Raw genomic sequence first — 23,379 nt, forward strand, 5'->3', positions numbered from 1 at the left:
CAGCATAAAAATTTTAGTTAATAGTTGTAAAAACGGTATACATTTGCTGTCTCTTTGTAGCTTTAAAAATGACAAATGACATATGAGCTGCATGAACTCCAAACGTTTGTGAAAAATCTGATAATGCATAATACGTGACATTAAAGAAAAAATAAATAAATCGTGTGCACAATCTAATTCGTTCCCTCAATTTGCTAAATCGTGCGCACAATTTACTAATTTGTTCCCTCAATTTATAAATTGTGTGCACGAATTAGTAAATCTCACAAACAATAAATAAATCGAAAAAAAAAAAATTAGTAAATCATGCGCACAATTTATAAATCGAGGGAAAAAATTTGTAAATCGTGCACACAATTTATAAATCGAGGGAACGAAATAGTAAATCGTGCACATGATTTAGCCTACTATTTTTTTCCTGCATGCCATGTAGGCTCCGTATGTTTTGTGCTTCAGTGGATGCAAGAAAATAATTAAAAGTTGTTTTCAAAAAATGTGCTCAGAATTCACAAAAGTGACAAAATATGACACTATCTTAAAATGTTATTTTAAATATATAAACATTATAAACATTTTCATCTAACATTTTTAAAATGCACAAACCTGGTTTAAAAGGGAAAAAAAATCTATATTTAACAATGTGGTCTCAGACGTTTTGACTCCACTTAATTATATTTTCAGGTGAGTGTTCCTCTCCTCTTCTGTTCTAGTTCCTGTAGTCTCTCCTCTCGGCCCTGTGCATGCTGGGCTCCGACCCTCTGTGCTGTCTCAGTTGCAGTGATGTCAATGTGGGCGTATTTAGTGCTGGAGCCGGCTGCTGTTCATAAACACACACACAAAAACCAACGTATTTAAAAACTTTATTTATTTATTTTATGTGCAGTACCCTTTTAATATTTTAGAATAATCTAAACACAGCTGGATGGTTATTTGTTTTCAAACCCAAAACAGACAGAACTGTAGATACTGATCGTTTAAAATACTGTTCAAAAGTTTGGGAACAGTAAGATTTTTTAATTCACAGATTTTTTTTTATTTTTTTTTTTTTTTTTTTTTAATTTTTAGTGTATTAACAAAGATGCATACATTTCAGATGTAGGCTATACATTATTGCAAAATATATATATATATATATATATATATTTCAAATAATTGCTGTTTTTATTCATTAAAAATCTTTGTGGAAAAAGTATCAGTTTTCACAAAAAAATATTAAGCAGCACAACTGTTTTTAACTTTGATAATTACTTGAGCAGCAAATCAGCATTAGAATGAATTATGAAGGATCATTGTTAAATTGAGGACTGGAGTAATGATGCTGAAAATTAAGCTTTGCCATCACAGGAATGAACGAGGACATAGCTTAAATTTCATTAAAAGAAAAGCTACTTTTAATTGTAATACTATTTTACAATATCACTGTTTTTACTGCATTTTTCATCAAATAAATGCAGTTTTGGTTGGGTATAAGTGACATTTTTCAGGTTGGAGCCATGATCAAATACGTGTAGTATATATGAGAGGAACACATTGTACCTCTGACAGTGTGGCTTGACTCTGGACGGTCCTGCAGATCTAACTCCATATAGTGCAGCTGGCGTTTAGATATAGGACTGATGGGGATATTGACATAGTTAACAGAATCACCTTGAAGTTTGTCAGTAACTGTCAGTCCTGCCTCTCCTGCAAGAGCAGAACACAAACCCGATGCATGCACAGTTACCAATGAAACGCAGTGATCAGATGGCGATATACTATATAAGAGGGGCATCTATCTCAATTACCATATTCTCCAGCTCTGAACTGTGGCCACCTGGATGCATCTGTCATAAATGCCATCTGCTCATAATTGCCTTTTGGATCAGCTGAGAAGGACAAAAAACTAAGAATGAATCACAAGTAAGCCATTCCTTTAGAATCAAAACACACTGGGCTTCATTTATGCTCAGAAATCATTAAATTGTTAATCAGCAGAAAACAATCTGACTTGGCATATTGCACACACAAACATAAGATATCCAGTGACAACAAAGCATCATAATTTCTCCTCATGGTTACTATTTTTAGCTATAATATGTCGATGCTGAGACTAGAATCACTATATTAGTCGATACAGACATGAAGGTCTGGTTGAAAGCTTTATGTACTTAAAGGGTTAGTTCACCCAAAAATGAAAATTAGCCCATAAATTACTCACCCTCAAGTCATCCTAGGTGTATATGATGAATCCAGGCGGAGTTATATTAAAAATCGTCTTTGATCTTTCAAGCTGTTTAATGCCACTCAGCTGGTGTTACAGTGCATCAGTCCAAAAGAAGTTAAATAAAAAGCGTCCATCCATAATAGAAAGTGTCTCACACAGCTCTGGGGAGGTGAATAAAGTCCTCCTGTAGCGAATCGAACCATATTTAAAACGTAATAATCAATTGAATCTAGCTTGTGCTCACTGTTGTACACGGAAGCAGTTCCGGGGGGATGACGTATGAGGTCAGAGTTGCGCATGGGCTGCTCAGAAGTGACGCATGCGGAAGCACAGAGGAGAGATTAAAACAAAACAACGGTCACTAATTAGAAGTACAAAACAAGGATTTGTAAATAAGAATGTCGGAGGATTTCAATTTAAGCTAAGAGGAGACTGGTTTTCCTTTGCTAAAGTAAGGAAACTTTGCTTCCTTTCCTCCTCTTAACAAACGTTGGTTTTCACATGACTCACCGGCGCATGCGCACGAATTCAAGTGATAATTACGTTTTGAATATGGATATTTTTCTTACTAAAACACATCGATTCACTACATGAGGACTTTGTTCACCCCCCGGAGCCATGTGAGACCCTTTTTTTATATACTGAAAAAAAAAAAGTAAAAAACCCCTTTAAAAAAAAAACATAAAACACCCAAACATTTCAACTAAACAGCTTAAAAGATCAAAGACAATTTTTAATATAACTCGGACTGGATTCGTCTGAAATAAAGTCATGTACACCTCGGATGACTTGAGGGTGAGTAATTTATTTTGCTAATTGTAATTTTTGGTTTAACTAACCCTTTAAGGACGAGAAAGGCATGATGCACTTCCTATTGAAATAGCTAACATACAAGTATCATTACCTGACTGAAGGACAGTGTCTTCAGAGTATGGTGGCCATATATGTGCCATTTACCAGGTATTGTACATAATCGACCAATCATGGCGCGTTGTGTGTGAGAAGGTGCGCGATGCAAATTCGTTCGTTCAACTTGAAGCTGCGCACCGATCATTGTACAACACCAAAGTACCGCGAGAGCGATTTGAAAGCATAAAGAGCTGTCTGCTCTGCTCTCTATAGCACTCGTGAAATAATGTCATACAACAATCAAACTGCACAGTGCAAACAGACAAAACCTGTAAGGCAATATAGAAATCCTGGCAAGCAGGGCCGTGCACGGGGGGTGGCCAGAGCCACTGCCCCTTTGCCCTCATCGGCCGAGGTGCCCCTCTCACCAATCCCCCATCACCCCAACTCAAATTTGTCTGTTACCGCTCCACTAAAGATATGCTGATCCGCTCCTTGTTTCCCACCCAATATTTAGCAGTTTCTCACACTTTAATTCTTTTAATTAAAGGAGCTATGTGGACGTTTTTACTTAAAAAAATCTTTAAGATAGAGTTTTCATTTGTACATGTATGAGCCAACCATGATGTAAAAAAAAGAATGACACCTCGACTGTCCACCACGGTTGCCTCTATCAGCCTGTAGGCTCAATTGTGTGTGGAGGAGTCAGGCCCGAATTGGCGCGAAAATTCACAAAATGTGACGTCATGTGCGTTCTCGCCTACTTGGGCTTACAACCGTACGGCACGCCAGCCATTATAGTAAGCAGTAATAGTGTTTTCAGATGGACTCTGTGGATGGAAAGAAGCGACCAGCCTCCGGCAGCACAATTCAGACACCCACGGACACTCTTCGTAAGTAAAAAAAAAAAAAAAAAAAAACATACCTAGTGTGGCAAAAAGAGAGAGCGTGTGCACTGAGAACGAGCATGAGACTGGCTGGAGTTCCTCTAACGGCCACTGGTTTCAGTAACGGTTAGAAATTTCAGAACCTACGCAATGCTCCTTTAAGTATATTTCCCATTATAATCACCTGTCTTGATACTAGTAATCTGTAACACATCATATTTTATTAAAACCATATTAATAGTAGGCCTATAAATAGTTAAAAATATAATATAATTTTCTAAATTAGTTGTTTATTCATACATAATATAGATTTATGGTGTAAAATATAAACTTTTTACTATTGTGGTCCTCAAGATAAGGGAAAATAACGCAGAAGTACAATGAAAGTATCTATCCTTTCCTATCCAAATGAAAGTATTCCTGTAATTTTAAATGATCAGAATGTATCTATGACAAAGGGTTCTAAAAATATGGCTTCTTATAAAAATGTGTTCCCATGGCTTAGTTTGCACCGGGTTAGGGTTAAGCTGAACCGAGTCGAGTCAGTGGGTAAGATGGGTGTAAAATGACCATCTGACCAAATCTGATTCAAACCCACGTGAAATTAATAACAATATAAAAACTAATTTAATAATTTCCTTTTACAGACAGTCATATTTCTTTTATTTAAGTTAACTTTAACAACATAAAACCAACCAAATGAAGTTTAAATTTCAATATTTAATTGTTTGCATTTTTGAAACAATATATTGAACACAAAAGTTGTAGCCTTCCCAAAAACAGACAAAACAGAAAGCTTGTTGGCCATTAGTGACTACAGGTGGAAAGATATTTTTATTTATTTATTTTTATTTGTTTTCATAGCAATATCTGGCAAGACTGCCAGAACTTAAACTGATAGTAATCAAAAGAGCCCACAGACATGTTATTGCTGACAGGATACCACTTAAGGTTAGGCAAACGCAAAAAAAAAAAAAAAAAAAACACCATGATATTATCTGTCAGAAACATTATAAATGCTATCAAAACAATAGCATATAACACTAGTGCAGAGATCTGTAGAACGAGTATGTTACATCTATGCTATTTCGTATTGTAGTTAAATTTTCATAAAGTCTTGCCAACAAAATTCATAAGGACACCAGACAAAGTTATCATCTATATTGCAATGGTAATTAATCACAGTCTGGCAGAAATTATGGGTGGTTCCAAAATACATGGTCACATGACAGTAAAAGTGTACAGTTGCCAAGATGCAGGGGGTGGGTCAACTTACCCCACTCTTCCCTACTCCTACTGAAAATGAGGCAGAAGCAGGCTCTTATCAAAACATCTACAATAAAGTCAATTATTACAGAGTGTGCTGTCTTCTCTTTTAATTGTATATTTGTAACAACTGGATAATTTGTATTAACAAGCACCCACCCTCCTTGTGCCCATTTTTTGGTTTGGGCCACTCCCCCTCAAAATGTCTGTGCATGGCTCTGCTGGCAAGGGTGTGTCCCATAAAAATGGCCTGTATGGTCACCCTACTTCAGAGGCCTTAACCATCATTATCATTTCAAATCCAGAGGCCTCATTTATAAAATGTTGTGCAGAAACCATCGTAAATTTGATCTTTCGATCACCTCTCAAATATGCGTATGTGTGATTCATAGAATGAACGTACACACAGAAAACGCACGTACGCCTCTCTTTCAGATGTGAAATCTATGAATCGCAAATGATCTTTAACTTGTGCTGCGCAACCAAAGACTATAGAATACCCTCTTAAAGGGACTTTGGCGCAACTGAATGGTTTCAGCTCTCTGCCTTGTAAATGACTCCTAATTATTTCCATTAACGTATAAAAGATCACAAGTCATCATCCAAATCCTTTAATTTAGAACAGCGAGCTGTAAGAACAGCTTACATTTCTAAAAACGTCGGTTCAGACCCTGACGTGACACTATGCACTTTTCCATGTCAAAGGCATAGACTGTATAGGTCAAAGGCAGTTTTTACAAATATCCTCCTGACTACCAGGAAAAAAGTTTTGACAATTTAGTATTTTTCCATGTCATTACATTTTTGAGAACATGAGAAAAAAAAAAGAAAAATTAAATTTTTGAAAATGCTATTTTATCCATATGTTATGCTATGTCCTCTATAGAGGACATCAGGACTTTAAAAAGTCCTGGCAAGGCAAAACAGTGGGATTTTTGCCTTAATCACAAATCAGTTTTTATTTTTTTATACCAAACTTTATACAAAGATGATTCTCAACTATGTTATGAAATATATATATTTTTTTAAATAATAATTTTTCTATGTGCAAAAGGTGTGTAAAAAGGCCATAAATGGGTTTTCCCAGTATATAATTTGCATATTAATGTGTTTTGGGGCAACAAAAAGTGTAATAATGGAAGTAATAATTGGCAAGATTTTCATAATAATATCTAATATTTCATAGGAATATTGTTATATAATTTTCCCCTATTCATTTGTTGTGTCTCCCAAAATGTGTAATATGCTTTAAGTCCTGGTGTCCTCTACACCATTACAGTCCAGTCTTGGTGTCCAGACATGTATGAAATCAATGTCCTGTTTCATAACAGAAAGTCATATTTTGATTTGAAACCCCATAACATTTTTCTGAGATGTTGATTTATGACAAACAAATTTAAAATTAATCAGATTTAAATGATTATTACAAAATATTATCATATTTCCATAAGAGTGTTAAATTTGATCACTAAATGAATGTTGCCCATTTTTAAAGACCAAGTAGAGGGAGTGGTCATGGTGAAACATTCAACCTTTTGGTATCTCTGAAAAGCCCTGAATGTGCTCTGTACCGGACATCTAGACAAAACTATGACATGTAAGGTCTGAGAGAAATCGCTAAAAATAATGTCCTCTACAGAGGACAAAACTCCATAGCTGGTAGTCAGGAGGATATGAGCGTTGGCGTTGGATTTACACACACTCTTAGATCAAATCTGAGCATACGCAGACTTTATAAATGAGGCCCTTTAAAACTGTATGATGCTCACCATCAGACTTTTGCTCCTCAGAACTGCTTCTCATCTCACACCTGCTCCTCTCCTCCACCTACAAGAAACACAGAAGTGATTCAGAAATCCCAATTTGAATTGTTTTATGATGTATTTATTTTCTTTAATTGACTAAACCAGCTGTTTCTGCTGCTTCTGCTGTTGTACATCAGCAAAAATTTTCAAAATCACTGTTGAACTAAACAAATGTAGCAATATATTATCGGACCATATTTCTTATCAACTTAGCTGTTGCTACTTCTTTAAATAAAATTTTACAACTAGCATTGACTGACTACACCAACACCTAGTACAAGCCTGAAGATGTGCTTCTGGCCACAATAAGCAACTGAAAGTGTACCCCTAGTGTACAAAAAAGTATTGAATGCTTTAAGCCACAGTGCTGGGAGAGAAATGTTTTTCAGTGTGAAATATTGATTGCCCTGAATAGAAAAACGTTATGATGTTCGGTCAAAGCAGGTTGTTTTAATAGCTATTTATTTCATTCTCAGTTCAACTGACAAATGCATTTAAATTCATTCTGCAAACTGGTTGTGCCTCCCCACTCAATGTGATGGCTGAGCATGATCCAGAGACACAGACGGCTGGAACAGTCTTTGGATTTGTGCCGGAACGCTGGATTTCATGATTAGAACAAAAAACTGATGCTCAATCAACACTGCCCTGATCTGTTGCAGAAGTCTGATTTTGTTGGGAAAGTTATAGTCCAAATCTAGAGAACAGTTTGTCCGCATACTTTGACAAAAGATGCATTTAGACTCAGAAATAGCTAAGCAGTTATCCGGTTTAATCAAAGCAAATTTGTTTGGGAGTAATAAGCTTCACTGATTTGCATTGTTTGCTGTGTAAATTCTTTACATCAAAGTTCACTAGGTTTCCATAGACATATGGAGGCTAAAAGGTTATTTCTAAAGACCATTAGGAGTACTTCAGTAATTAATTCAACCTGTCTGGTTCCAATTCTAATTATAAATTGCATTTATAAATGTTACAAAAGTTCTTCTGAACTTTCTATTCATCAAAGAATCCTGAAAAAATTTAACACAGTATCCACAAAAATACTAACTGTTTTTAACATTGATAATAATAAGAAATTTGTACTGAGCACTAAATTAGCATATTGGAATGATTTCTGAAGGACCATGTGACACTACAGTCTGGAGTAATGGTTGGTTAAAAAAAGTTAGCTTTTCCAACAGAAATAAATTACAATTTAAAATATATTAAAATAGAAAACAGTTATTTTAAGTTGCAATAAAAATTTCACAATGTTATTATATCATAATACAACGGTATTACACTCATGATTAAATAAGAACTGCAGCATTGGTGGGCATATCTTTCAAAAACATTTTTAAAAAAAAGAAAAAAAAAATGACAAAATGTGTCTGTTGTCATATTAAGAACCAGTCAGTAACTACACTGTTTTAAATTTGTTAAAACTAAATAAGAGCACACTTGGAGTCATTCATTCTGGGATTTGCCTACACTGGTTGCGCTATATGTTTTCTGAATCAGTAAAAAAATAATCAGTTCATATGAATCATTATTTCTGAAATTGGAATACGCTACTCTGTTTCATGCAGCTGCTTCTGTAGGGGTTTAGCTTAATAAGCAACACAGAAACTCTTAAAAGGTACTTTTAGTGTGGTGTTCCATCCAAATCTGCTGAAAAAAATGCAGAACTGCTCACAAAAAGACACAAAGAGCAGAAAATCAACAAGAAAACAAATCTTGTTACCTTTCCTCCCCCACAGTCAGGACAGATGGCGGGTTGTAATTGCAGTGTAGTGGAACCTTCAAGGGAAGCTGCTCCGTCACCACCCCAGTTGAATCTCTGTTGGACAGTTTGTTTGGGGGTGGCATCTGCAGGGACGCCCTCTGGTCCCAGAGCTCCACATTCAGGCCTCTGTCCCTGGCTTGCAGCAGCCAAAGACTGCTCCTGATGTTGTAGGAGCCTGCGAGGGATGTCGTAATGCTGCAGAGGTAGAGTGGGTACCTGGTACATTTGAGCAGCCTCTCTGAGTGGACACACACACGGTTTGTGCTCAGGAATTAGTGGAATTGTTCGTACTGGCGTGTTGATAAGGGAGTAAGAGTTTGAATTGGGGTTTTGAGGGAGGCTTGTTAGGGATCCAAACTCATCAGTCTCTCCATGCCCAGTATCCATACTACCAGTGTAGGAGGAGAAGCTTCCAGAATATGAAGAGTGGCTTCCGGTGGCAATACCGCTGTCTGTTGAGCTCTGGCGTCCCGCCTCTTGAAGGCCTCTGGGGTGAGGAGGCTTGGATGGGGGGCGGAGCCCTCCCATCATTGCTCCATATAGACGCTCGTCACTGGACGTGCTGACAGAACAGGCTGTACTCTTAGATCCCGCAACTGCTAACAGGGAAGACGATGATGATGGTTCGACAGGGGTGGGGTGTCTGACTGGCTCAGGCCATATCGTCAGGCGGCTGCCCAGGCTGTTATCAGAATGGCTGGTCTCAGAGGAGGAGCTGGAGATGCTCCGATCATCTCCTGCCAAGGAGGCACCATAACTGAAGGTGGAGGCTGACCAATTATGACAAAGAGAGGATTGGATTAACAAATGATTGCCTGGAAACTGGCTTCTTGTTAGCATTGTATATGAATTTCAGTAAGGTAGTGACACTAAAAAACAATTACGATTTGAGTTATATAATGATGTTTGGTGATTTTTTTAAGAATCTTTGCAACACATTTTATAATGTCTGTAAAGTTTTTAAAAGCCGTATTATCTGGGAGATAGACTGAACTTTACATCTATCACTACATGTTTTTCTGGAAAACTTTATTCTGATTGGCTGCATTCTGAGGTCAAGTATTTTTTAATGAACAATAAATTCGTACACACAAACAAAAAGCCAAAAATCACAACTTTTGTATCACTTTGTGCTCTCTTTCTTTTTTTATATGTTAAAAAAAGGAAACACTTTAGTTTAGGGACCAATTCTCACTATTAACTAGTTACTTATTAGCATGCCTTTTATTAGCATATTTGCTGTTTATTAGTACTTACAAAGCACATATTCTGCATGACCATTCTGGTAACAGATTCAAAGTAAGCAGTAGTATAAAGTCAGTCAGTCATCAGATAAATCTCTTTTTTACTTTGACTACATTCTCCCTTACAAAACCTTGCCCTTTGGCATATAGCGATAATTGCGAATAACGACTTCAATTTCTGTCTTTTTTCCACACAAAGCATTTGAGTGGCTTTTATGTGAAGGCTTTTATGATCCTTTTATGTTGCTTTTGGAGCTTGACAGACATTATGTTGCTGTATGTATAATATGTAAAGATTCTTCAAAAATTACCATTTTGTGATCCACTAAAACTAGAATGGCATGAAGAGTAAATTATGACAGACATTAATTTATTGATGAAAGGTTATTTAAAAAAATCTTTTATTTGAAATAAAACAGCCTCCTCTGTGTGTATATTTCATGTATGGCTTCTTGTATTACCTGCACTGCTGTGGTGACTACAAATGGACAGCATACTGAGTCGTTTCTCCAGCTCACTGGCCTCCTGGCTAATCCTGTCTTCTATAGATGATGGGTTAGCACTGGGGTCTATGGAAACAGAATCTCATTAAATTTGAATTAAACTAATACAGTGAACATTCATCATTCATACGCACAGGCACCAACATATATCCTTATGATCACAAAAACATGCACCAGACAGCACTGATTTGTCTCTGAGCATTAAGTCATATATAATCCATCACTGTTGTATCACTGTCTCTGCTGGCAGAAATACTGGAGCCACTGGCCGCATTTATCAATTTCTACTGGTACATCTCCGACTCAGCCTCACAAGAATAATCTCTCACACAAGCACTCACACACATGCATCCACACTCACTCACACACGGAATGCTTTGAGACCTCCTTTTGAATATGGCAGAAGGTTGGTAACCATTCTCCCTCACAATAGAATAAATCAGGACACTGAACACAAAGTGCTTAAATGAGACAATAAATCAGTCAGGGGAGAACACATAAATAAAGGGTCTCAAAAAAGACACAACTGGAACAAAACAAGAGCAAAGAAACAGCAGAATATAGCATGGAAAAGTTGATATGGAGGCATAAAGACTCACAGACTTTACACAGTTTAGTGGTGGATATTTTTGGAACCTTTTTAGCATGAAAAGTCAATTTCACGTGCAACAAGCATTTAAGCAATGATACGGGCAACAAATACACTGAAAAAAAATCAATATATCACATGCAAGCAAAAACAAAATTGCAAGTTGCTTCTATACAGCAGTTCTTTAAACTGCAGAATATATTTGTGTTAAAATACTCATAATACAGTTTGAATAAGCTGCTCATTTTTGTGCATGTGCAGCTGAAGAACAGTACTGAGAATGTGAAGATAAAAAGTTAAAAGAGCATTTGCTTTTTGCATATTTAAAGAGGTTTGTCATTGTACAATTTATCTGCTCTGTGACATTCCTCCGCAGAATACAGAATAAAGTGAGACACTGAAACAGAAAAGTGACTTGGCTATCAATAACCTGTACACCTTATTTATCACTGGCAAACTCTTGCACAACCTTCACTGAATGTCAAAGGTTAAAATGCATCAAGTGCACTTAATTAATGACACTTAATGACAGCCAGAACATTCCCTGGCATCTCAGTATGATGGACGACAGATGAGATCTTAATGTAATGTGGCATTACATTAATCTGAGAATTCAAAGAATGTGTTGTCATGAACATCGAAGTAAACAAACTTTAAGGCTTTTGATTTATATATTTAGACTTTCCTACAGCAATCGAGGAAAATAAATACCGGAAAATCTTTCAACATGATTACAAAGCAAGCTATTATCATCACCATCATCAAAGCTGTGCTGAAAATGATTGTGTTGCCTTCGTTGTTGGTCCACAGAGAAATACAGAAAGATCTGTACCGATTTTGAATAATCATATTTTTAAGGCTGTGGTACACAACATCAATGTAATGAAGGGGGAAACACAACACCTGTCAAAACATAAGTCCACACAGTATAGATCACCTTTGTAAATGGGTCTATGTAAATGAGTAGTCATTTAGCACACACTTTTTTCCAAAGCAACACAGTACATTTATTACAAGGAACAGCCCTGGGGCAGCCTGGGTATAACACTGAAGCTTCACGGATCAATCTTTGTAGGGTTTGAACTATCCTACAAGCTCTCTGACTATGTAGAAAGCCATTTTAACTATGGCTGTGCTAATTTTAGCTATAAACCACAGAAAAGCTTTAAGCCACTTCATATCCATATCCTTCTTTCATGTTACTGACCGTGTGTCAGCTCTCCACAGGTTTCTGTTCACACAAACATGGCAGCACACAACCTTTCTGCTAGACTGTATAATTTGAGCTTAATATCACTGGCTCAGCAGCTCAATTAAATGATTCTCTGTTTCAGTGTGAAGGGTTGATCTATAAAATGATATGTCAAACTCATTAAGGTTTAATATACTATTATGCTTATGTGTTAAATCTACTGTAATCGATCGATAAACTAAATGTGAATCTAACATTGATTTTCAGGACAATAATTCAGTATTCGGGAAGTCATGTTAGGTACCATTAAAAAGATATGCACCACACAGATATTATTATCCTCCGTCAAGATGCCGCCATTGAGTGCCTAGATTCAAAAAGTGACTGCCATTACAAAGTAAGACTCGTAAAAGTTAATTAAACTTGATTGAATATTATTTACTATGGCATCCTGCTACAGCTACATGTAAAAATCTAAAAATATTACTTTATAACTAATGATAACTGTGACACAGTCACAGAATTTGCCTAATTAAAATAATAGGACAAATGTGCAATTGCTATGTTAGTTTCTTTAAATTGTTATACAAGTTTTTTTTTTTTTTTTTTACTAATATGAGTGAGTAAGTGTACTACACTTCATAATTCATTATGAAATCTGAAACTAGGGACATAAATTCATTATACAGTTTCGGAATAATTTATTACCTCTCATGTTCTGTTTGGGGTCTCAGAGATTCAGGAATATTTTAACAACTCAAAAACATATTTAACATCAAACTGACTTTTAAATATGAGAGCTGATTATGAACAAAATTTCAATTTGATAACATGTGTCATAAAAATGTTACATTACTTACAGTATGTTGGAGATCTCAGGGAATCCCATTTAATAACATTAAATAATGCAATGCTTTTTTACATCATAAAATTCTGAATCAGTACACTTCAGTTCATTTTTATTGTTTATTTTAATTTCACATTTCTGAAAATTGCATGCATACTGCTTGGCAGATATTTAATAATACAATATATTATATACTGGGTTTTTATTAGATCAAATAAGTCTCTAAATTAAAATGAAAGGAAAATAAAAGGCCAATTTAAAAATTATTATTATTATTGCATATACATAATTGGACTCCAAACACGAACCAGTAGTCAATCTGAGCAGAACATGAGTGTTCTGGGAGAGATAACGAGAGAGAGGGAAACTTGACACCACATATCAATCATACATAGAGCTTAGACACAGATATGCGCACACAGCTGACATCTCACGCACATCAAGGCAAGCTAATGAGGCCAGCAGTGAGGACATGGCAACTCTGAGATCTTTGAACTGAGATCTTACATCACACACCTCCACAAATATGAACTCACCTGGCAGGACTGGACGCAGTCCAAACGGCCCCCTGCTTGGCGATATGCCACGAACGATGCAATCGAACAAAAAACTGATCTGTTCTCCTTCTGCACATGCAAGGAAGAAAACACCAGCCCCTATAGAGACAGAGAGAAGAGAAATAGCTCCTTAATGTCTTGCCCCTTTTTTTTCAAAAGACATAATACACAGAATTCAGATTGATATTAATTGTCCATAGCACTGAATCGAAGATTAGTTTCAGTAATGACCACAAGATTATTACAAATGGAGAACATCAAGCTATTCCTCTGAGCAGATGAGAACATTCACATTTCACTGATTCAGAATAAATTAATTATATAGACTAATTCAAGACAATGGAACCAAGTTCATACATCATAAATGCATCAGACATTCAAAGTTTATTGTAAAGGGTAATTGAAGCAACGTTTTTTCACAAAAGACTGATCATTTTTGTTTATCTGTGCTGTGAAACTGATGGGAGTACTCCCTTTGAGATAAGAAAAAATAAATTAAACTTTATTTTTGCACTTTTGATTAAGCATAATTTATTATTTATGAAATAAGAGGAGGATTGTGTACCAAGAAAATCTGCGTTGGTGCCCACACCTCCTCCATACAAACGTCAATAACATCTACAAAGCCTGCAACACATTTCAAACTAAAATAAGTGCTGACAAAAGCATGGCTGGATGTTACTGAAAAACATAAGCTATTAAATAGTCTTTCGGATTGAGTACAATGGGAAAAGTGGGGTAACAAAGGCCTTACTTGCTGCAAGATGCATTAATGATACATCCACAGTCAGATTATGACTGTTTTTCTTTGTAGGACATGATGAGGAAAGAGACTTAGGCAGTCTTTCATGGAGGTAAATATAGTCCTGTCAAATCCCTCAGCGTCACTGTGGAGACGGTGGGCAGTATAGGAGTGACAGTCCTTTATAAAAATAACCATAACACCCTTAGCTCTTGGTTTCATAATTCATAAACACACTGGCAGGCTATTAATACTTGAGGCATGTGGCCATGTCTGTGGCTATTTACCATGTCCTAATTTTAAGAGAATAAAAAGCCTACATCTGCTTTTTTATAGCTTTGCTACAGTGTTTTTCACCATCCCCATTCATAAAAAAAGAATGCAAAATCCTGTCCCACAATGCAAAGCGGTTCACCTTTCATTTCCAGCATTACAAATTAATTCTAAGTATCAACTTTGTTTTTATATTTTCTTGACTTTTTAATGTGCCAGATGTTTTAAGACTTTATGCAACTTCTGTTTGAAACAGGTATCACTGCATAATGCAATGTTTCACATATTTTTTTAAATAGTAAGCCATATATCACGCAGTGTTCAATAAAAAAAGCCAGTATTACAGTCTGAACATGTATTTTCTGATATACTTTAAGAATTTTTTATGCAGTATATAAAGTTGTAAAGCTAAATGTATGGCTCACGTACAACAAATCTAATCCGGTTAAGCTCAAACACTTTCAGAAGCTTGTAATTAGAATTGCATTGTCAGTTTCAACTTGTTTTAGATCTCATGACATGTTTTTTCATTGTTGATGCCAGCCAAACTGTTACACAAATGCCCTACCTGACAGCAGGGAAAGCAGTGATCTACAATCTGTCCAAGTCTGTTGACAAACTAAGCCAGTGAACATACTCACAGACGTTCACTCTCTGAAATCAAATGAGACAGCTGACACACTCACTAATTGCACTGCCAGTATGTGTTTTGTCACCGCATGTGGCCTGTGACATTGAATCGCACTAGAAACAGCAACAAGGCCATATTTTCAATTTAATTCACTCTGTCCCGAAGCAACCAACTGCTGAATTACACTAATGGCAGTAGGAGGGACATGACCTCTGTGTGGTTGTCAGTCTGTAATGAGGTGAAGCACTGGCCAACAGATACATGCTCCAGACAAAGTAATTATTTCACTGTGTGTATCGAAATGTGAACTTTCTGGCAAATCAATATATATATATATATATATATATATATATATATATATATATCAAAATATTCAGTTATAATATATAAATTAAATATATATATATATATATATATATATATATATATATATATATATATATATAGGTATATATATATATATATATATATATATATATATATATATTAATATTATTTAATTTCAATATTAACATTTAAATAATAGAAATTAGTACGAACGTACATGGAATGTGTAACTTTCTAAATTATCAAAATGATTTTGAAAGTGTAACTTTTTTAAATGATTGCATAATTTTTTTGTGATTTACAGCTTTTTGTGAATTTCTGCAGGAGTAGATTTTGTGCAGAACTAGACGTGACTTATGTTGCACTAATGTACTACTACAGCAATGAGAGGTACGTTTGGAGTCTGGTGTCCGATTTGAGCACCCCTGCCCCCTCAAGTTCCTCCACTTGGCAGGAGACCTTTCACATGCCGCCTCACCATCTAAACACATAAAACTGCCCAGAATTCCCTGCATAGCACATTCAAACAGCATCTAACAAACACCCTGAATACCATTGGAAGTGACAGATTAATTTCCCTGATTACACACTTTTTCTGTTGTGACATGGCTGTCATTGTAAGGAAATTTCATATAGGATGGAGCATTAAAGCTGCTGAAGCTACATAACAGCTGCAGACGGATTTGCCAGAGAGGCAGCTGGTGGGTTTCACTGGTGCTAACACAACATCTTATACTGAAGCACATCACACATTACCACAATCTGTGTGTGGGTGCACAAAAGTAATGTGTACTGATTCTGTAAGTATGGGGGAGCAAGAAAATGAGGGTGCGGGGGACTGAGTGTGAGGTTATCTGATTTTCACATTTACTATTGGCAAACACCTCTGTGCTACTTCCACCGCAGGGAATATCACAAAGACTAAGTGAAAAAGAGGCAGAGAAGGAGACAACTTTGTTCAAAAACATGCTACACATTCTACACAATCATCAAGGGATTCTTCTCAATGAATAAATAGCAGTAATCTGCCAAAATAAAATAAGAGAGATCAAGTGACAAATAAGAAATTCAACAACAGCACTGAATGAACAAAAGAACAATAACATGAACTTACAGTAGCCACATCGTGTCCCTCCCTCAAAGACAAATCCATTAGGAACAGCACCATATCGTCTTAAGTCTGACAGTTTCCATTGGCCGATGACAGTTGGAGGGAGGTCTCTGGCGATGACAAGCAAGTTGTTGCACAAATGCAGCGAGGCAGGCCCACTTTCTAGTTTGGTGCCAGGCTGAACGTTGACACTGAACCTGTGGACTGAAAGAGAGACAAGTTTAAGAGGAGCTTATATCTTTTAAAATTAGAGCATGTCCACTGCAATCTAAGCAAAGCAGCTGTTCTCTAGACATTCTGGAAAGGCCTAATTTCATCCCGTCAGCTATAAGGACAGTACATTGTATTTAAAAATCCAAAACCTCATCACTGTACATAAAAGCTTTTTTTTTTTTTTTTTTATCTGTATAATACTACAGTTTTAGTAAATTTCTTAATTCATATTTTAAATAAATGTAGTAGATGAATTAATTTTTTTATACAAGCATATTTTGCAAATTAATGATAATCCGATATTCTTCTCATCACATTTTCTTTGTACCAAGAGGCAACAGCATCAAATCAAATTGGAAACTATCAAAAACACATTTAAACTACAGTGTAAGTAACAAACAGGGTCTTCAGATCCTTCGACCAATTAATGTTTTTCTAGTTTTTTATGAACACTAGTGAAAATGTTGTTAAAATAATTTGATTCAGATTTAACATGCCAATGAATCATTAAGATGAAATTATTTCAAATAACTGACACAAGAGGGCAAGTCATAATCAAATCGAACTACATTATGAATTGCAAGTATTACTTTTTGTAAAAGAAAAAGTTTTTTTTTACTTTATTATCTTATTGATAATACATTTGTATAGGCTGGATATTTATTTTGACTTTTTTTGGCACCCACAACTTTGTAAATTTATTAGTAAATTTATTTCAAATTCAATACATAATTTATGGGCCTGATTAACCAACATAGGTGTGAATAAAGACTCCAAATCATTAGGAAAAATTCCACAATTTATCATAATAGAGACAAGTAATCAATACAAACCTAGCAAGTATAATTAATGATACAGCTTGTATGCATATGTGTGCGTGTCTTGCATCAGCAATGGGATTAATGTAATTTTTACTTCATAAATCCGTAAATACACACAATCATCATACAATATGTTTTATATTATAGGATTTATCAACTTAGCAAACGTTCTCACATTTATATAGATGGTCAATCAATCTGATGCATCAGTCATGAGCAACTTGCTACAGAAAAGTATGTTAAGGTAGTTTAGAAGGAAACCAATAAGAGCAACAGAGCGGAATGAAACATCAGCACCATCTATCATCGTTCTGATTGCCTTAAAGCAAAACAAATAAACATGTGACCTGAAAAAATAGGAGGCATCAGAGCAAACACAACACATGCATTCAGAATTGTCAGCATAACAGCTGCCAAACATAATCTGAAAACAGTTTTGTTTTTTTTAAAGCAAAAGAGAGAAACATCAGTCATAAACAAGATGCGTAAATGGAAATGAAAACTTTCATTTTAAATTACCTCAAGTCATCTGAACGGAGTTCAGAAAACTATATTTTATGTTTTGTAGTATGTGTTACTCTGTCAAGCGCATGTTCGAAAAAACCCAAGCGATCTTACAGAGTATCACACATCACAGAGTCCCAATTATAACTTCGCTGCTTTCTCAAAGGGCACGACTTGAGAGTGTATGTGTACGTGTGAGAGCAAAAGAGTCAGCCGTCTGGGTGTAGGTGTATGTCTGTACGTGATTTTCAAGGGTGTCTGGGATTAACGGAGCCAACAGAGATCTTGACTCAAATAGTCAAGATCAAACATTAGCCCCCATGCTCCACCACATACCCACAATTATTTATGTACTGATTAGATATATTTGCTAGAAATTACAATAAAACAAATGAAAGACTGAAGAAAATATTTGAAAATATTTTTATATTATTAATTTCACCTGTACTGGTGAAAAGAGTGAAAATAGGTTGCAAACACAGGGACCTACTCAAAAAAGTTGCTTGCTAAACGACAATGTGAGCGCGAGGGAGCATTCATTCAAAATAGTGCTATAGAAATACAATATGTAAGAAGTAAGTATTACGTAAAAACATGTAAGAATTAAAGACTTAAAGGGGTCATATGATGCAATTTCAAATTTTCATTTCTCTTTGGAGTGTTACAAGCTCTTGGTGATTAAAGAAGATCTGTAAAGTTGCAATGACTAAAGTCCCAAATCCAAAGAGATATTCTTTATAAAAGTTAACACTCGTCCACGTCCTCCTGAAACGGCTCTTTCTAACACGCCCCCACATCTCTACGTCACTATGTGGGAAGGTTTGCATAACACCGCCCAGATGTTCACACAAAGAAAGAAGGCGTACCTTTTATTCTCTTGTAGTATTGTTGTTGCTGCAGCCGTCATGTCGTATAGGCTCTGTGTGATTCACTGTGAAAGCAAAACTACTTTGTTTGGCCTTCCAAAAGAGGACGATATCCGCTTCGTCATGCCTAGAGCTGATCCGTGCTGGTTGCTGAGGAAATACATCAACTTTGCACTGTGGATCGCCAAATCGGCTTTCACCGTGGACGAAGCGGCGTCCAGCCCAGGGTCGTCACATGTGGTCGCTGCAAGACCAAGGTACGCTCCTTCGTAGAATCCGCCTGCCGCACCGTTCTCAAGTCACCCGCCTCTGCTCATTCAAACCAGCCGCGGCTCACTCTAAGCCTCCGGCCTCTGCTCACTCAAGGCCACGGTGTGTGACGCTGTTTCTTTGAGAAAGCAAAACTACTTTGTTTTTGCCTTCCAAAAGAAAACACGACTAGAAATCGTGTTTATTTCATGTTTATAAAGGGTTTTATGTTTTTGTCTCGTCGCTCCGGCCAGACAAGGCATTATAATATTTTAAGAGGCGTAACATTTCCATCACACGCTTGAGGCATTCGGCCAATCACAACACGCTGGATAGCTGGCCAATCACAGCACACCTCGCTTTTCAGAGAGATGAGCCTTGTGAAAATCAACGCGTTTCACAAGGCGGGGCATAGAGAAGAAACAATAATGTACATTATGTGGAAAATAATGTTTTTTTTAACCTTAAACCGCATGAACACATTTCATTACACCAAATACACAAAATAATGTTCTTTTTAGCAGCATCATACGACCCATTTAACTTAAGAATTAAAAATCAACATTCATATTAATGCACTAAAATTGTCTGATATATATGTCTTTGTGTGCATGTGTGTGTGTGCGTGCGTGCGTGTTTTGGTGTTATTTTTGTTCTGTGGGGCTTGACAACCCTCAGTCACTTTGAACGTTGCCATTGGATGGTTACGATATTATTTTTCAAAAACAAAATGTAATTTTGTGATCCACATAAAAATAACAGCATGCAGGTTTGGAACGACATAAAGATGAATAAATAATGACAGAATTTTAACTAATGGTCATTTTCATCTGATCAGTGTTCACACACACACAAACATGCTCTTCTCTTACCCTCTCCAAGGCTGTAGCGGATACGAGCATCCCAGGCCAGAAGAGACACTTTGTTGTCGAAGCCCAGCATGACAGACTGGCTCAGGCAGAGCAGACTGAGCACGTAATTCACTCCATCAAACCCCTGAAGAGCCTCCAGTCCACAGATATCCCTCAGCGTGGCCTGATTCCTCTCCCGCTGTCCTTTACTCTTCTCTCCCCGCTCCTTATACACCAGCAAGGTCAGGCAGTCTGAGACAGAGTCAAGATTACGGATTCATCAGAAATGCATCTCAGAGTAACAGAAACTACCAAAAATTACAGTGGTAATACCATGGTTTTTGGATGTTTACTGTGACAGCATCATCTTTGGAGTTCCATATAAATATCACTGTACACAAAATTATTCAGTGCCATGGTGTAAGTACCATCTTATACCATGAATTTACAATGGTACCATTCATGTCAAATAAAATCTTTCAGATGTTATTTCTTTCAAGGCAGTAAAAAGTGTACTTTTTCCTTTTCATTTCAATACTGTTTGCACTACAATTGCAGCAGTTGATGTCATAATTTGCATAATGATCAGGAATTACAACTGACAAAATAACAGATGCATCAGATGCAATTAACGAGCCATGAAATATAAACTGTCTCTTTTCATAAACTAGTGTTGCATGTGTGACAGCATCAAGCTATTGTCTCTAAAACGCCTCCACTTTTTGGTTGTTTTGAAAATGTGGTGATGTTTTGTTTTTATATTTCTATACAAGAGCTACATCACCAGACTTCTAAAACAGTATGCGAGGAGTCAAGCAGCTGTCATAACACACATCAAAAGACACAGTGATCCATGAAAGCAACTGGAGACTAACCTAATAAACAATGACAGCTTCAGGCGACAGGGATCCAAAAATGACCTATCCGCTAGCCAAAGCTCACCTAAAGAAGTTATGTAAGTGTATGACTTGCACTGTGAATGCTGATGCATATCATAGAGCAAGCCATAGATAGTTGTCATGCTTTTAACTCCAGACTGTGAATATTTCTCAAGGGAAGTTTATTTTTAAAATGTACAGATGCATACCTTTACGTTCTATTTACCAAAATACTTTTGAACATTTCTACCCAGGAAAAAGGTTATTGAACAACACGTTAGATCCATTCTAACAACAAAACCTGTCACTACAATACACTAAATTGAAAACAAGTATAATAAGTAAAATAATTATGAAAAACAAAATAATGAATGAAAGATCAAAATATGGAAAAGGTAAGGTGTTTTTATTTGTGCAGCTTATATGGACTTATTGCGGTCCCTATACAAATGGCATTAATAAATGTTAAAATGCATGGGTCAACATACGCTATGGCAAAAATATGATGGTATTGGTTTGTTGGATTTTAGATTAAAGGACTGAATTCACTAAAAGTTTGAAACCAACATACAGAACTATAGATTTGTCTACACAGATGTTTAACTGGAAATTAACGTCGGTGATACTGTAGCTCTTGTGACAACTAGCTCTCGGATATAAACACTAAAAACTTTTAGTACCTGTTGGTCCTAAAAACAGCTCGAGAGACATCGTGACACGTGCATCGAGAGTGTCATTCCAATATCGCTCATAACGACCATGCCAATACCTCACATACCGTCACGGGGAAAAAACAACCGTGACAGCGCTATGTCAGCGCTATGTCAGGTCAAAAGTTCGTTTACGGAACAAAACAGCAATGGAGATTAATATTTTATCATCTCAATACTGTTAAACAGTAGCGTAAAAAAGTTTTCTGCGTTTTTACCTGCAACCGGCGAAGGTTTCCGCAGAATCACCCATCTGTTTTTCCACTGTAAACGCAGGGAAACAAAACAACAAACAAAAATAATGCTCGTATATACAAACAAACAAAAATATACGTTTTTAAATAACAATGAAAGATACAGTAAAAGTAGTTTGCGTTTCTTTTAACCACCTTTTTCCCCTCTCGAAGTCTGACTTGTCCCTCTACGACAACCGTATCCGTCATCTTGTGTCATGGTTCCCGACAGCTGTGAGCGGTCCGCGGCAGTGAGGGGGTCACTTTCAAAATAACCTCCTGAGCTGTGTGCACTGCTGCAACACGCACAAACTCTCTCACCCACATAACTCACACATGCATTGGCCCACCCTCTTAACACACAGACCTGCACTGCAAGACAAAGGTTTTTACAGTTGTTCAGTGGGTCAAGAAAGTGGCAGGTTAAATGGTGCCAATTTAATTTACTGGACAAGTGGTGCAAGCATTCCTGCAAGGTTCAGACAGTAAAGTATGTGCTTTAAGAGACAAGTAAACAAACAGGGCATTATGTGAACTGCTAAAATAATAGTGGATAATCTCTATAATGTATGATAAAACAGTTTAACCACATAAATGAAAATGTGATAATACCACCTTTTTCTTTGGTGGATGTAGGCCTGCACTTCTGCACTTCATTTGCCGCTATAGAGAAATGGCGAGAAGAATAACAATTCAGTGCAGTAAATGGTAAAACTGTTTGCACTACAAACCAATGTGTTCATAATTAAGATAATAAATTGAAATAATTTGGTAAGACACAGCAATTTTCAATATCAAGCAGCAAAACTAACTGTTAGCTGGACGCATATGAGACCGGAAGCCAGACCCATAGAATTTACAAATGGCCGTGCCCATTTTTACGGGAAGAAAAAGGTGGATGGGAACCCTTCTACAGGATGTAGCACTCAGAAGGGCCTCATACTATATGCCAACTGGGTTCACAGTGGGGGATTAACTGGGGTATACAGTTAACACTTAACACAAGTGAGATGGGAATCTCAATTAAGTGTCTATAGCCTGAACGCACAAGACCAGTTTTCCTTACTGGAGGAATCAGTTCATGTTCCTGATGTCTGATTCCATTCGGGTTCCTGCAGAGAGCATTTTTGTCTACAGCAATATAATATCCCTCCAAATAAAATGACTGTGTAGAGGCTTTCCTTATGCCTGTGTCATTTAAAATGCATTTACTTGAAATTACCCGATAGCAAAACAAAATATTCATGAAATTACATTTAT

The 23,379-nt window shown here is 36.5% G+C and overlaps 1 protein-coding gene across 4 annotated transcripts; it reads right to left on the reverse strand.

The window, feature by feature from the left end:
• Nucleotides 1–307: 307 nt before the first annotated feature.
• dok7b (docking protein 7b) lies at nt 308–22,522 on the reverse strand. 4 transcript variants are annotated; one of them, XM_019088199.2, is made up of 11 exons: nt 22,276–22,522; nt 22,105–22,150; nt 20,320–20,550; nt 16,798–16,998; nt 13,690–13,809; nt 10,484–10,591; nt 8,737–9,548; nt 6,975–7,032; nt 1,785–1,865; nt 1,537–1,683; nt 308–814 (listed from the first exon to the last, which is right to left on the reverse strand). In XM_019088199.2, exons 1-11 carry the CDS (start codon nt 22,327–22,329, stop codon nt 678–680), a joined length of 1,995 nt encoding a protein of 664 aa, XP_018943744.2. In that variant the 5' UTR covers nt 22,330–22,522; the 3' UTR covers nt 308–677. The 4 variants fall into 4 exon arrangements, with proteins under 4 accessions (XP_018943744.2, XP_018943743.2, XP_018943746.2 ...); XM_019088198.2 differs by having other exon boundaries at nt 308–817; nt 22,276–22,514; XM_019088201.2 differs by lacking the exons at nt 1,537–1,683; nt 1,785–1,865.
• Between the last annotated feature and the right edge of the window lie 857 nt (nt 22,523–23,379).

Source organism: Cyprinus carpio, chromosome B1, assembly GCF_018340385.1.
Source record: "Cyprinus carpio isolate SPL01 chromosome B1, ASM1834038v1, whole genome shotgun sequence".
Taxonomy (NCBI): Eukaryota; Metazoa; Chordata; class Actinopteri; order Cypriniformes; family Cyprinidae; genus Cyprinus; species Cyprinus carpio.

Excerpts from the sequence above, each read along its gene's own strand:
- dok7b (XM_019088198.2), bottom strand. The coding sequence starts at position 22,329 with ATGACGGATACGGTTGTCGTAGAGGGACAAGTCAGACTTCGAGAGGGG. Across the intron at positions 20,551-22,104 it reads GAAACCTTCGCCGGTTGCAG|ACTGCCTGACCTTGCTGGTG; the intron begins GTAAAAACGCAG and ends ACTCTGTCTCAG. Across the intron at positions 1,866-6,974 it reads TGAGGAGCAAAAGTCTGATG|CTGATCCAAAAGGCAATTAT; the intron begins GTGAGCATCATA and ends TGTCCTTCTCAG.